This window comes from Hydra vulgaris, chromosome 03 (genome assembly GCF_038396675.1).
Source record: "Hydra vulgaris chromosome 03, alternate assembly HydraT2T_AEP".
NCBI lineage: Eukaryota > Metazoa > Cnidaria > Hydrozoa > Anthoathecata > Hydridae > Hydra > Hydra vulgaris.
In genome coordinates, this window is record NC_088922.1 from 3,217,575 (window position 1) to 3,231,900 (window position 14,326).

The following is a 14,326-nucleotide window of genomic DNA, read 5'->3' on the forward strand; positions in this document are numbered from 1 at the left end:
TTATTATAATATTATATTATATTTAAGTAGAAAAAATTATAACAGATTTTTTAAACAGAACAAAAAAAAAAAAAAAAAAAAAAAGAATAATTAAAAAAAAGTCTTAATTTAATTTTTTAAGATTATGTAAAATATTTTGAAAAAATCATAATCTTTGCAATGATCAGTTTTTTTTATCTAATGTATGCATTAGATAATATTCATGTATTAGGCGCATAATGCGACAAAATTAAAGATAGATATTTAATGTGAATGGCTAGATTTATTCCAATCTATATATATGTCAATCAATACAGATGTATTGCGTGTAGCTATGTAATATGTATTGAGAAGTATATAGGTATGATATAGATTGATAAATAGATAAGATTCATCATTATTCTTAAATAGTTAATATAAAATCAATATTATATTTCATACTTTTTTTGTTTGCTGTATCAAATATATAGATAATAATATATTTAGAATTAATGTAAATATTTATAAACATATTTTATTAACAAACAGGATTCAGCTCTTTTTCAACAGAGAATTGCAATCGAAGTGTTTAGCGGAGTTATTCTCATTGTTTCTTCATATGATGGCAATGTATCTTCATATAAGGGCAACGAATTGGAGTTAGTACTTTGTGCTTCTTCTTCGTATCGTGGTGGAATACGCAAACACCGTACTTCAGATTCAATAGTTGATCCTTGAATAGGTTCATCAGCTGTCAAAAGGATACTTTCGTAAGGTGGCGGACAAGAAGGTAAATATGGCTGATAACAGACTCTTGATATGTAACTATATATAAAGTTTTGTGTATAATGATCTTGTGTAAGTTCACCAACAGTTGGAGATGTATCAACTAAAGAAAAAATAATTAAATAAATAAATGCTTTTATAAATAAAATAATTTTTTTTATAATTTGCTAACAATATATATAATTTATTGCAGAAACTTCAACCTTCTTGGCAATTGAAATCTATTTTTTACCATAACTGAAGAGCATCGTAATAATTTAAAATGTTGAATAACTAAACAGCTGCAGATTAGTGATTAGTGTAGTTGGAGAAAAGAAAATGGAGAAGGGTAATCAAGCAACAAGAGTTAGAGGTTAACATATATTACAAATGGCATATCACTAAAGACAAGCATTAGGGAAGAATTTTGGTTTCCTTCTAATTATTAGAAAACTGTTTTCTCAAAGATTTCATCGTAGCAAAACAGTAGATCAAAAGTTCAAAACAACAAAAAATACTCTTAGCATGCCCGAATTCAATTAAAATAAAAGTGAATCTTAGATAGATCACAGATAATACTCTATTACAGCTTTTATTAATATTTATGTCATTTCTGTCTTTTCTGTTGTTACCGTCATTACTGTTATTACTGTTGTTACTGTCATTACTGTCATTATTGTCATTACTGTTGTTACTGTCATTACTGTCATTACTGTCATTACCGTTGTTACTGTTGTTACTGTCATTACTATCGTTACTGTCATTACTATCGTTACTGTTGTTAGTGTCGTTACTGTTGTTACTGTTGTTACTGTTGTTACTGTCGCTACTGCTGTTACTGTCTTACCGTTGTTATTGTTGTTACTGTTGCTACTGTCGTTACTGCTGTTACTGCTTTTACTGTTGTTACTGTTGTTACGGTCATTACTATTTTTACTGTTGTTACTGTCGTTACTGTTGCTACTGTTGTTACTGCCGTTACTGTCGTTATTTTAGATTTCACAAAAACTACTTATGCAATCTTTATTTTCGATTGATAATCGGATTAGAGTAACTCAAAAGTGATATCTCCTTAATAAAGTCATAAAATTGCTCATCTAATTTGTTTGTAAGTGTATAATAAAGATTGCTTCAATTTTAAAGAGTATAGTTATTACCAAGCCCTTTATCTCTCTATATCGCTCGTCAGTTTTTTATTGGACCGTTAGCAGCAGCCCCAATAACTGAACAGCCAATTTATTTCTTTAAATTGAACCTTTATTATTTTAAGTTCAGTTTTATTTATCTAGTTGACTTTTCATAAAAGATTAATATGCTACATTTAAACATTAAAAAATTGTAATACTTCTTATATTAAAAAGTATTTTTCTTATGACATTGATCAACTCTCTTGCAAATAATATGTCTAGGTTTTTACGTTGTTAAAAGCTCAGCTCTATGCTTCCAGCTTGCCCAATTTGCATTGGAAAGTTGTTTAAGTGTATCTTATGTTGTTTCATACAGAAAGTTCTGATGTTTCTAGAAAACAAGTATTAATATTAACTAGGATTAAAACACGTATAAAATATTTCAGTCTTAAAAAGACCGTGAAGTCACTGTTTACTTATATTGCTTCAATGGTTCCCAAATTCAAAAAATGAAAACCGCAATAAAAATAGATAAAATTTTTTGAAAGCGTTTAACAATTCAAGCTTGAAGGTCATTTTAAGTTCCAGATTCATAGAAGCACTATGATATGCCTTTCAACTATAGAGTTAAATACAAATGCACCTTTTTTAAGTTTAATAAAAATTAATAAAACAATTGTTGCATTTATTTTAAAGTAGAGAAGCCTAAATATTTTTACTCAAAATCTACCAATTTTAAACCTTTTTATGGTAGAATGCATGATACAATCAATAGTAGAATAATTAACACATAAATAACACACTTTAACATATTAATTTTCTTTGAACTTTAAGCGTTATATTTTAACTGCTTACGTTTAAAAACTATGAAAAAATATTATTAGTTGCTCAATCATTACAACACTATAGTTACCATGGAGATTTTGCACAAAAGAAATCTAAATAAATGTTTTAAAACCCGTTACACTTCACTAAATAGATCATTCGAGATTAAAACGAAAAGTTTTAAGCAATACAAATAATAGTTTTTCATGAGCTCCAAAAGGATAATAAAATTATGTAATCGTAAAAACGAGGTTATATTATCAAACGAGGTTATGTTATCAATTTTTTTAGATAAAAACAAGTCGGAAATTTTAAATAATATCAAAAAGTCAGAAACAGACAAGACAGTATGCAAACGCATTAAAATGTTGAGCTGCAGAAAGACTCGATAATCGATAATCTACATAATCGCTTGAAACCAGTTCATAAGATAGTTATTAAAAAATAATCAGAAACAATCGGCAAAGAAAAAATGTCTAAAATTTCTTCTTTTTCAAAAGGACAAATAAATTTTTTAAATTTTATGAAAGTGAAAAGGAGTTATATAAGGCAGATTTAAAATACATTTGTTATTTTGGTCCAGTTCGGCTGTTGTTAAAGTGAATTTAGTCCCACAACGGATATGATTCATCTAAAAGATGAGAGTTCGTGTATGTTGTGTGACAGTTTGTGTGAAAAGCCGATTTGTATCTCAAGAACTTAACTTTTATAAACTTGAAAAAATTCTATTCTTCTTTTGAAGCAGTGGAAGGTTCGCACGTTTCTGCTTCGTCGACCATTTCTGATTTTCATAACATTTTATAAGAAGTTTAAAAGAAATTTAGAAATAAAAATTAAAACTTGCAACAATTGATGGGTTTTCTATTTTTAGTATTACGAATAACTCATTCTTCCAAAATAACTCATTCTTCCACTTCCAGAGTTTCTTCCGCAACGAGGATATTTATTGACAAAAACCAACTCATAAATGATGGATCTCATTCATGAGTTTTATGACAAAGCCAGACTTGAAACTATTACAGAAGATTCAATAAAAGTTAATATAAATGAATTTATAACTTTAGATGAGTGCAGCAATAAAAGAGATCTTAGGTTTTTAAACAATAATGTACACCACGTAGCAGTAGATTTTAATTTGGTATTAGTTATAGCAGCTGATTCCTGTGATGCTCATCGAACATTAGAATTATTATCAGAAAGAATAAAAGTTTTCAACTTGAATCTAGAAACTGACATAACTGTCTAGCAGTTGAAGCCGTAATTAATGGTTTTGGGCGACAAGTTGCGAGTTTATTAACTCGTAAAGGTATATTTGAATTCCTGTCGAATAAACTAAATATTTTTAACTTTTATAAAGCGTGCTCCTTTTAGCTTCAAAGACCAAAGTTTTTAAATTGTCAGAAAATTTATTGTCTAGAATATTTATATCAGAGTATTTCTTTTTTTTAAGAGGTCATAAAAAAATCAATCAATAATTTTCTTTAAAAGCCTGCAACAACCACACAAACCTAAAGACTCTAAAAGACTCCTTCTTTACATATGTTATAAAATCTGCCCAAAGGTAGCTTTGAGTCACGGATCATCGGATCACGGACGCTTTTGAGGCGTGCTAACCACTGCGCTACGACTGCTTAAAGCTAAATTTTTTGAGGAAACAAATAAAATAGTATACTTATTTGCAGACAATATTGCATCCAAAATAAGAATAAGAAATAGCCACCCTTCAGTGGACATTTTATGTTTTTAAAAATCCTACTTCCTGAGTTCCGTGTTGAGTAGTGTTGAGTTTCACAAGGTTCAACCCTCAGCAATCTGTTATTTCTAATATTTTTATTTCATTTTATTTCGTCATTAAAAAAAGAATACAATTCGTTTTATATAAATAAAGTTTAGATGACTGGGGCTAAAAGAAGACAACATTTGCCTTATCACTACGCCTCAACGTGCTTTCATCAGCAAGCCTGTACAATCATTAAAATGTAAACATAAAATTACTTTCTACCATATAAAAAACAAATACAAATTTTACGAGTATGTTAAGATCAGTAACTAATTTATAATCAAAAGAAAATCGTAAAAAAAAGATAAAAAAAGATTAAAAAAAAAAAAAATAGTAATTGCACCTAAAAATTAAAAATAAGTTAATAAGAGAATTTAAGGAAAATTTAAATTAAAGACCATTTAATAAGATTGTTGTTAAAAAAGGAAAAAAAAAAGGAAATTAAAAATAAATAACAAAAATAAAAAAAAAATAAAAAAAAAAGAAGATGAAAAAAAGAATCTCAAAAAGAATTTAATTCATTAACATCGTTAAGAAGTTTTTGTTTTAGCTTCTGTTTGAATAGAGAAAGTGAAGAACAATTTTTCAGCTGGTTATTTAATAAAGTGTTCCATAATTTAGGACCTCTGATAGTATTAGAAAATTTAGTAACCAAATACTGCATTTTAGGTTGTTCATAATTGTAATTTGAAAATCTAGTAGGGTACTCGTGCTTAATTTTATTGAAAAGTGTATTAAATATCATAGGATTTACTTTATTATGAAATTTTACATAAATACACTGCGACCATTTTCTATAGACGCACGTAGAATTTGGCGAATTTACAGTGTTGCAGTGGTAATAAAATTGTTCTAACGGTACTTTTGAATAAGTGTATGTAAGAAAACAATGATCCATTATGCATCTGATTATTAATTGTCTTGATTGTATTAAAATAATTAAATTTTTAATATTCACGTGGCAATTTTCTATAGACGCACTAAAGTTTTTACGAGTTTTGTCGCAAATTTCTTATATTCTGTAGTATTTTTTATCTTGTGAGTCGAAATTAAGTTGAACTTAACCAAATATCGAAGGGAAAGGTCCTTACCGATATTGAAAAAGGTCAAATATTGGCTTATCATCGAGAGAAAGTTTCAAATCGAGAAATTGCTAGAAGATTGAAGAGATCAGATCACGTTATCCGTAATTTCTTGAAAAATCCAACAGATTGTGCAACAATCAAGAGGAAACCAAAGAAATCTAGGGTTTCAGACCTTGAAAAACGCAGAATTGTTCGATTCGCATCAAATTCATCAAGAAGTTTGAAAACAATAAAGTCAGATTGGGGTTTAAATGTTTGCAAGGAGACGATTAGAAAAGTTCTAAAAGACATCCCACACATAGTACGATCAAAAATGAATAAAGCACCAAATTTAAAGCTCGTTCACAAATAGAAACGGATGGAATTCGCCCGTGAAAACATGACACGCGTTTGGGAACAAGTAAGAAATTTTAGATTAAATTCTCATGAGTACTTAAGATGTCTAAATAGCTGAATATTTTTGTTTTCAATACCAGGTGATTTTTTTGGACGAGAAAAAGTTTAATCTTGATGGGCCTGATGGTTTTAGTGGCTACTGGCGTGATTTGAGGAAAGAACCCAAATATTTTTCGAAAAGGAATTTCGGTGGTGGATCTTTGATGGTTTGGCTTGGTTTTTGTGCAACAGGAAAGTTAAATTTAGCATTTATATCTTGCAAAATGAAAAGTTCTGAATACATTGATGTGCTAAAGTTATGTTTGATTCCATTTAAAAACAAATATCGACGCAAAAAGTTTGTTTTTCAACAAGACAACGCCAGCATTCACACTAGTAACGAGACTAAAGCTTGGTTTGAAGCTAAAAAAATTGAGCGAATGTGGTGGCCTGCTTGCAGTCCAAATTTGAATCCTGTTGAAAACATTTCGGGAACCATTGTAAGACGTATCTATGCTGACCAGAAGCAATATAACTCTGTGGCAGAGCTAAAAGTAGCGGTATCAGAATGCTGGGAGGATATGGAGCCAAAAGTGCTAGAAAACTTGGTGGAAAGTACGCCAAAACGAATTTATCAAGTAATTGAGCAAAAAAGAGATCCAATCGAGTACTAAAAATGTGATAAAAACATTTTTTTGGATAGTTTTGTTAAAAAATGTGATTTGCGTCTATAGAAAATAGTCAGCTATCTTTTGAACTTAATTCATTTATGATTGACCTCTTTTCAAATTTGATATTACTTTTTGATAATTTTCGTTATTTTTTGATACTTTATTTATAATTTAATGAAATACACTATAAAAAAAAGTTAAGTACGTTTTTAAGACATAATCCACGTGCGTCTATAGAAAATGGTCGCAGTGTATAAGAATTTGATAAAGGTTCAACTGAAAAACATTAAGTATTAGATGATTTTTAAATAGTGCTTTAGAATGTGTAAAACGACCTGCACCTAAAATAATTCTGACAGCGTGCTTTTGTCTCTAAGCAATTTTTTTACTTTACTTACATTAGAGCGGCAACATGCAATATTTGCATAGTTTACAGTCGCTGCAATTTGTGTATCGTTCCATTTTTTATAAAAAGTTTAAAAGTTTGACAGATAAAAATAAATGATCAGGTTCTAATGAATATTGCCAGTATTTTGAATAATATAACATTTCATAAAATATTTACCCGTATTTTTTAACAGTTAACCTGGTTTGCTTCTTTCCGTTCTTGTTATTATTAACTTAAACAGTGTAAAAAATAACTCTTAATCCTATTAATAATTATTGATTAATAATCAATAAAGTTATTTCAACGAATAGTTTTTTTTATAACTTTATTTCAAATCAGCTCTTATATATAATTGTGTTTTGTTTTATTTTTTGTACACCTTGAGGTTTTTATTGTCTTTTATTAAATTGTCATATTTTTTTTGTTTTTTTGTTTTTTGGCTTTTGTTAATTAAATAAAAATATATTTCAACTAATTTTTAACGGTACAATAAAATATTTATCTTATAAAACTACTGCTTTATAATGTAAGAATACGATGTAAACTGGGCTTAGTGATAAGACTATTTTTGTCATTTTGCCCAGGCCATGTAATTATTTATTTATACATTTTGGTATTGTAGCATTTTTTAAACGGCAAAATATATACATAAAAAAAACAAATATACAAAAAAAAAAACAGACTTCATGTGCATGTGTAAATCATGCCTTTAAACCCGCTGGGAAGCGAATGGAACCCATATTGGAATAGTGATTACGACGCGCTTGGTGTAAGTGATTACAACGCGCTTGGGATTAGTGATTACAACGCGCTTGGGATTAATGATTGCGTCGTGCTTGGGAATAGTGATTACGACGCGCTTAGGATTAGTGATTACGACGCGCTTAGGATTAGTGATTACGATGCGCTTGGGATTAGTATATCAAAAAAACTTTATTTTTTTATATAAGATATATTCGCAATGAGAAGTTAATCAATTAATAAAGAGTTTAGCAGAGAGATGTATTAGTGTCATAAAGAAAGTTATATTTTTCTCTCCAACAAGCACAAGCCGATTTTAACATGTTTAAAAAACGCATTAATACGTGTTAAAACGTTATTAAAACGTATTTATACGTTTTAACCTAATCCCCTTCATTTATTTTTGTAGTTGACAACTTGCCAACTCTGAATATTTTTTTAGCAAAATTGTTACAACATAGAGTAGTTACATTTGACCACACATTATGACAAAATAACAAAACATATAATAATAAAATTAATTTTTTATTCAATAGTAATAGTAATAAACAAACGAAAAAAAGTTGAAACTTGATTTTTTTTTTCAATTTAATAAAGTGAGGGTATGATACTTCCTAAAACAAACTCCTGGATACAATCCTGGCTGACGAGAGCAAGTTTCACAAAAAAACACGGTTTGATTCCTTTATTTAACTGTTTATTACAGCCACTTCTAATAGCCAAAAAGAAGTTTTTTTCCAACATTTCAATGACTTCCTAGTGAAAGAATAGCTTATGGAGTAGTGGTTAAACCTATCAACAGCACCCATATTTTTAGTCTACTGAACCACAGTTATGGGTTTTTCAATTTCCTCATTCTCCCCATGTTTTATTTTTCTCTCAATGACAACTGTTTTAGGATTAAAATATGAGCTCAACATATAGATTTCCCTTTTGTCCTTCAATGCTAAGACCGTCATTTTATTTTCTTTACTCCAGGACATAACTTGACCTTTTACAAGTTTTTTTTTTTTACCTAACTCTACTGGTAAACCTTTTCTGTGGGCTTGAATGGTTCAATGGTTCAATGGTTCAATGGTTCCTGTAGTGTGGATACCCCTTTTTAATAACTTTTTAGTCAACTCATGACCTGTGTAGAATCTATCTGTAAAAACATGATAGCCAGTACCTGTTACATTTTGTAACAAGCCATCAACTAATTGTAACACTATTCTTGCACTTAAAGGAAGATCTGATCTAAGAAGACTGTTAGTGGTAGCTGAGCCATAATAGGGTTCAAAAGTACACAAATATCCTGTTTCACTGTCTGCTAAACCATACACCCTTAAACCCCATTTATGAGTTTTTTGAGGATTGTACATTAGATGAGCTAAACGTCCTTTGAAAGCTATGGTGCATTCGTCTATTACGATATTTTTATTGGAACAAATAGCTCAAGACACTTATCTTTAACACGCAGGACCCAATCATTTATTTTATTTCCCTTAGTAACAACACCAGCCTGTGTTGAATTTTTATTTGGTGCCTGGACATGGAGCATCCAATGCATTTGATGAAATCTGTTTCTTGTAAATATGCTTCTATAAAATGGCATATAATCAATAAAATTGACAAAAAAAAATCTTGTGTCTCTCCAAAATCATGTAAAGCCATTCTTAGAATTATCCAAGATATGTCTTTAATTTAAAAGTGGTAACATCTGTCAAATGCTGTCAAATAAAATGGGTAGACAATGTTTTGCCAAAAAGTTTTTCTGCTCTATAGCGATTAGTTTCCTTTGTAATAGTTTCAGTAACTGCTGGTGTAAAAAATAGTTCAAAAAATCCGCAAACTGAATTTGGCATATTGTTTGGAGCTAATTGAATTCCAGTATTTTGTACTGTAAATGGGAGCTGTTTTAGTTGGTATTGTGATGTCACCCAAGTATTTACAAAGTTGTGAACAGCTGCTTGATCAGCTGATTGATCAACTACTTTGTTTACATTAGTGTCATTATCAGTTGATTCAATGTTATTTACGATTTCATTTAAATTATCATCACCATCATCACTTTCTTCTTCAGATAAATTACCAACATCGCTCAGGATATAATCATTGTCATTTAAAGCTAAATCAAAAATCTGAGTCAAAACTATCATTACTGATTTCTAAGTGAGAAAATACTTCTGAAGTTGTAAATTTCAATCGCTTACTAGGACGAGCCATTTTTAATTTTATCATCCTTGTTTTTAATATCCTGTTATTTACATTCAAAATACTGTCCAAAATATTATGGTCCACAAGAATGTCTTGCGAAACAATACTAAAGAGTTGATCAAAAAGCATGTCTTGCATGACAAGACACTAAAGTAATTTAGGAAATTTCTCATGTCTTACCCTGTAAGACACAGCAGGGGTAAAGGTTTATAAGTGTTAAACACGTCTAGTAATCATTGGTTCAGCTTCTAAAGAAAAAACTTTTTTACGTCTTGAAAAAAGTATAATCAAATCAAAAGTTTAACCATCTAATAAATAAGTACACAGGTCACTGATCTCCTGATTTTTTAATACTGTAATTTATTATTCATTTGTACCTTATCCTATTCATAATAATAAAAATAATTTTCACGCGTTTCATGTAATTAATCAATTAGTTTTGGCGTCATCATTCTGTGAAACATTTTGATAGCAATATCAGAAATATTTAAAATATAATTTTGATATTTTAATATCAGAAATAGTTAAAAAAAACCTTAACAATTTAAAAATTCATTTCAACTAGTAAGTATTTATAGTAAAAATGTCAAATAATTAAAATTCAATGTATATGAAAGACTGCTAGAAACAGGCGCCTTGGTTGCCCCTGAACTTTCTAGCTGAACTAATTGGTAACGCTTTTGAAGTGGCTGAACTATATGGTAACTCTGAATATAAAATTAGCATTACAAACAATAATTGTATTATTTCCCGCAAAGTGAACTTTAAAAAAAAAATTATTTAGCAAAAATTACAAAAAGCATTTGTTAAATAAATTTTTTTTGCTGTGAGTAGTTTTGATGAGCATTTTTTAGTTGCAAAAATTGCATTCTTTTGATGCAATTCTTTTTCTTGTTAACAAAATATAAATATAATCAAATTTAAACGGAATTTGTAGTGAAAAGTCTCTAAAAAGCCTTGTCTATCATTAACTTTTGTTAATTAAACTAATTTATATCAAACCAGTGTGCATAAGTTTAAACAAGAAGCACCCACTGCCTATAAATCTTTAACGGTAATGTTAAGCGCATTGATATCAATACTGTTTTAGAGCGGCATAAATATTTGATTTCATTTACTTCAAAAGTTAACTGTTTTAAGTTAAAGCATTATTTTTCTGCAAAAACGATTATTATAGAAATTATTTAAAATATTTAAAAGTTTACTTATTAAACAATAATAAAACCCTGGGTGTTTTTTGTTATCGGATCAATAGTGAAGGAATGTTCGAAATTTTTTTAATTAATAGTTTAGATGATTAAGTAATACCAACTACGTTAAGAACAGTAAACTCGTAACAGTTATTTTTTCAAATACAGTTGATTTTGCATCAACAGTCAAAAATTAGTTCTTAACTTTATAAATAAATAGATAAAGAATGCTTTTTTATATCTATTTATTTATAATTTTTTAAAAATATAGACTCATAAACGTTAATTACATTAAAAATGTTATTTTAATCAAAATTATTTTAGTTAAAGTACATTAAAAATGTTATTTTAGTTAAAATATTATTAAATTAAAAATCTTAGTATATTGAAAAAGTTATTACCTTCAGCCTCTCCATTTAAGTCAATACTTGTAGACTGTAAATTAATGTCATTTTGAATTTGCGTTTTTATTGCTTTCGTTCTAAGTTCTTTGCAAAATAGGCAGTTACTTAGAAGAGACATAGAAGCAAACGTCATAAGTGCACCCCCTAATATATTATACACATTTTGACATATCAATAGAACTCCCATGAAAAAAGCCGTTAATTCTACAGCGACTACTATAGCGAAATATTTAATATTACACATTTTTTTGAATATTTAGTTTATAGAAAATTTACTAACAGCCAACTTTTGCTGTAGGAAAAATAAATATAAGATATTTACTATATTTCATGAAGTAGAAGATGGACGTTGACGTCTAACTAAACGGTCTGTAAAGAATAAGTTATCATACTTTCATGAATTATTTAACCAATTTAGTAGTTACAACTCACCGTATTTGTTTCAAAAGCACCAAAACTATATTCATTTCATTATAATAAATTTTTTAAAAAGTGTAAAAGATAAAAAGTGCTGTTAATTTCTCTGTTTTTTTTTTCTCTAAAAATTAATAATAGAAAGTGTTATGAATTATTTGTCTAGCAGACGACTATATAAAGAAATATTGTATTGATTTGTATCTTTTTTATTTGTACAAGTGTTTACGATCTCATAGTAGCTGGCGACAACCTGATAACCAGTTATAAATTAATATTAAGAGATTTTTTAAATATTTTAATATTTAAAAAATATCTCAATATTAATTTATAACTGTTATTACAATACTAAAGATTTACACTTTAAAATTTCCTTAAGTTAAGCTTTAAAAAATTTGAATTATAAAATTTAGATTTTTTAAAATAATATTTGTATATTATTTAGATTCTTATAAAAAAACATCTGACGTTTGTTGATGAAACTTACGTTAGTTTTACCAAGTTTGTACTTTATAAAAAAAAAAAAAAAAAATCAATATAGTCAGTTCTACTTTAAATAAATTATATAATAAATTTGCTTATTAAACTAAGATATTCAAAAAAATACTAGAAAACATCAATCAACCTGGTTTACCACATAAGCAATACCTTTACAACTACATTAGAGTTCGAGAGAGATATTATATATGAAAGTTCGAGGCTTCGAGATTTAGCAGTTTAAACTTTCAAAAGGTATTGATTAAATCATTTTTGAGAACCTTCAAGTCTACGCACCAACAATTTTTTCAAATACAATTTGCGTGAACATTATCTTCAACTTGAACGTCAAAGCGTAAAAAAACTGCAAAGAAAGATCCAATTTCTTCGCTAATCGTTTCACCAATATATAGAATATGCTACCTTTAGACGCCATAGGTGCTGAATCAGTCAACTCGTTCAATGATACAAAGGTTACAAATTGAAATTCAATATAGATGAATGATCGGATACACGAGTGTCTTTTCTTTAAACATGAAAGTGCCTGATGTAGCGTTGAACCACGGATCTCTAGCTGATGTAGCGTTGAACCACGGATCTCTAGCTGATGTAGCGTTGAACCACGGATCTCTAGCTGATGTAGCGTTGAACCACGGATCTCTAGCTGATGTTGCGTTGAACCACGGATCTCTAGCTGATGTAGCGTTGAACCACGGATCTCTAGCTGATGTAGCGTTGAACCACGGATCTCTAGCTGATGTTGCGTTGAACCACGGATCTCTAGCTGATGTTGCGTTGAACCACGGATCTCTAGCTGATGTAGCGTTGAACCACGGATCTCTAGCTGATGTAGCGTTGAACCACGGATCTCTAGTTGATGTAGCGTTGAACCACGGATCTCTAGCTGATGTAGCGTTGAACCACGGATCTCTAGCTGATGTAGCGTTGAACCACGGATCTCTAGCTGATGTAGCGTTGAACCACGGATCTCTAGCTGATGTTGCGTTGAACCACGGATCTCTAGCTGATGTTGCGTTGAACCACGGATCTCTAGCTGATGTTGCGTTGAACCACGGATCTCTAGCTGATGTTGCGTTGAACCACGGATCTCTAGCTGATGTTGCGTTGAACCACGGATCTCTAGCTGAGGCCAACACGTTAACCACTGCGCTACGGCTGCTGTTTTAGACTTATAGAATTTCTGAGTTGATTTAAAACATATATTAACCTTGAAAAAGATCACAAGATACTTGTGTTAATGATAAAGTAATAATTGTAAGCTAAAAATAAATATGCTAGTGTACCCAGATGCAAATTTGAAAAAACTGTGTAGCAGCATACAATACAATTTTCTGCATGATTTTCGTGATCTTACTGTATAAAGCTTTACATCATCTTCTTCATCTTCTATCTTTATCACTTCTATCTTATGCTAAAGTATTCAACTTTTTTTGGAAATCTATTAGTTCAGCTTTTAAAATATTTAATTAATTAATTGTTTAAAGGATTAAAAATGCGACTAGGTAGATTAATACTTGAAATTTATGAGAAATTATTTGGATCTAAATAGACTATTTCATTATTAAAAGAATCATTTAGTAAAAGTTGTTCATTTTAGTTACTGATAACTTTATTCATTATAACATTATATTTACATTTATACAAAATATATCGTTAAAATTATCCGTTTCATTTCTTTTATTTGTTTGACATAAAATTACTTCATTTTAAACTTCAATTTCTCTCTTTTTTGGTTCTTTGTTTGCAGTCAATACAAAACGTACTGCTGCATACAAAACTTACTGCTGCTTGATTTACAGTACCAAAATCTCTTTGTATTTTTTACCATCCCAAATGCAATTGCAATCTCCATACCTGCTGTTTGTGTGTATAATAACAAAGTTGTTGTTTCTTCAAATATTCGTAAAAC

At 29.2% G+C, this 14,326-nt stretch overlaps 2 protein-coding genes and 1 long non-coding RNA gene across 4 annotated transcripts; 2 read left to right on the top strand and 1 right to left on the bottom strand.

Annotated features, from left to right (window-relative positions):
* Positions 1-201: 201 nt before the first annotated feature.
* On the bottom strand, positions 202-12,076 carry LOC124808690 (uncharacterized). Of its 2 annotated transcripts, none has more exons than XM_065792070.1 (2): positions 11,503-11,851; positions 202-847 (listed from the first exon to the last, which is right to left on the bottom strand). In XM_065792070.1, exons 1-2 carry the CDS (start codon positions 11,747-11,749, stop codon positions 522-524), a joined length of 573 nt encoding a protein of 190 aa, XP_065648142.1. In that variant the 5' UTR covers positions 11,750-11,851; the 3' UTR covers positions 202-521. The 2 variants fall into 2 exon arrangements, 1 of the variants encoding a protein (XP_065648142.1); XR_010637324.1 differs by lacking the exon at positions 11,503-11,851 and adding an exon at positions 11,938-12,076 and having other exon boundaries at positions 710-847.
* On the top strand, positions 209-2,036 carry LOC136077866 (uncharacterized). Its single transcript, XR_010637325.1, has 3 exons — positions 209-340; positions 508-748; positions 938-2,036. It is a non-coding gene; the product is annotated as an uncharacterized LOC136077866 (long non-coding RNA).
* Positions 12,077-12,897: 821 nt separating the features above from the next.
* On the top strand, positions 12,898-13,584 carry LOC136078389 (uncharacterized). Its single transcript, XM_065794159.1, has one exon. The coding sequence runs from the start codon at positions 12,898-12,900 to the stop codon at positions 13,582-13,584; it is 687 nt and encodes a 228-aa protein (XP_065650231.1).
* The last annotated feature ends 742 nt before the right edge of the window (positions 13,585-14,326 follow it).

Bases quoted from the DNA above. Each gene is read 5' to 3' on its own strand.
- LOC124808690 (XM_065792070.1), bottom strand. From the start codon at position 11,749: ATGTGTAATATTAAATATTTCGCTATAGTAGTCGCTGTAGAATTAACG. The intron at 848-11,502 runs GTAATAACTTTT...TTTTTTCTTTAG, and splicing joins CTTAAATGGAGAGGCTGAAG to TTGATACATCTCCAACTGTT.
- LOC136078389 (XM_065794159.1), top strand. From the start codon at position 12,898: ATGATCGGATACACGAGTGTCTTTTCTTTAAACATGAAAGTGCCTGAT.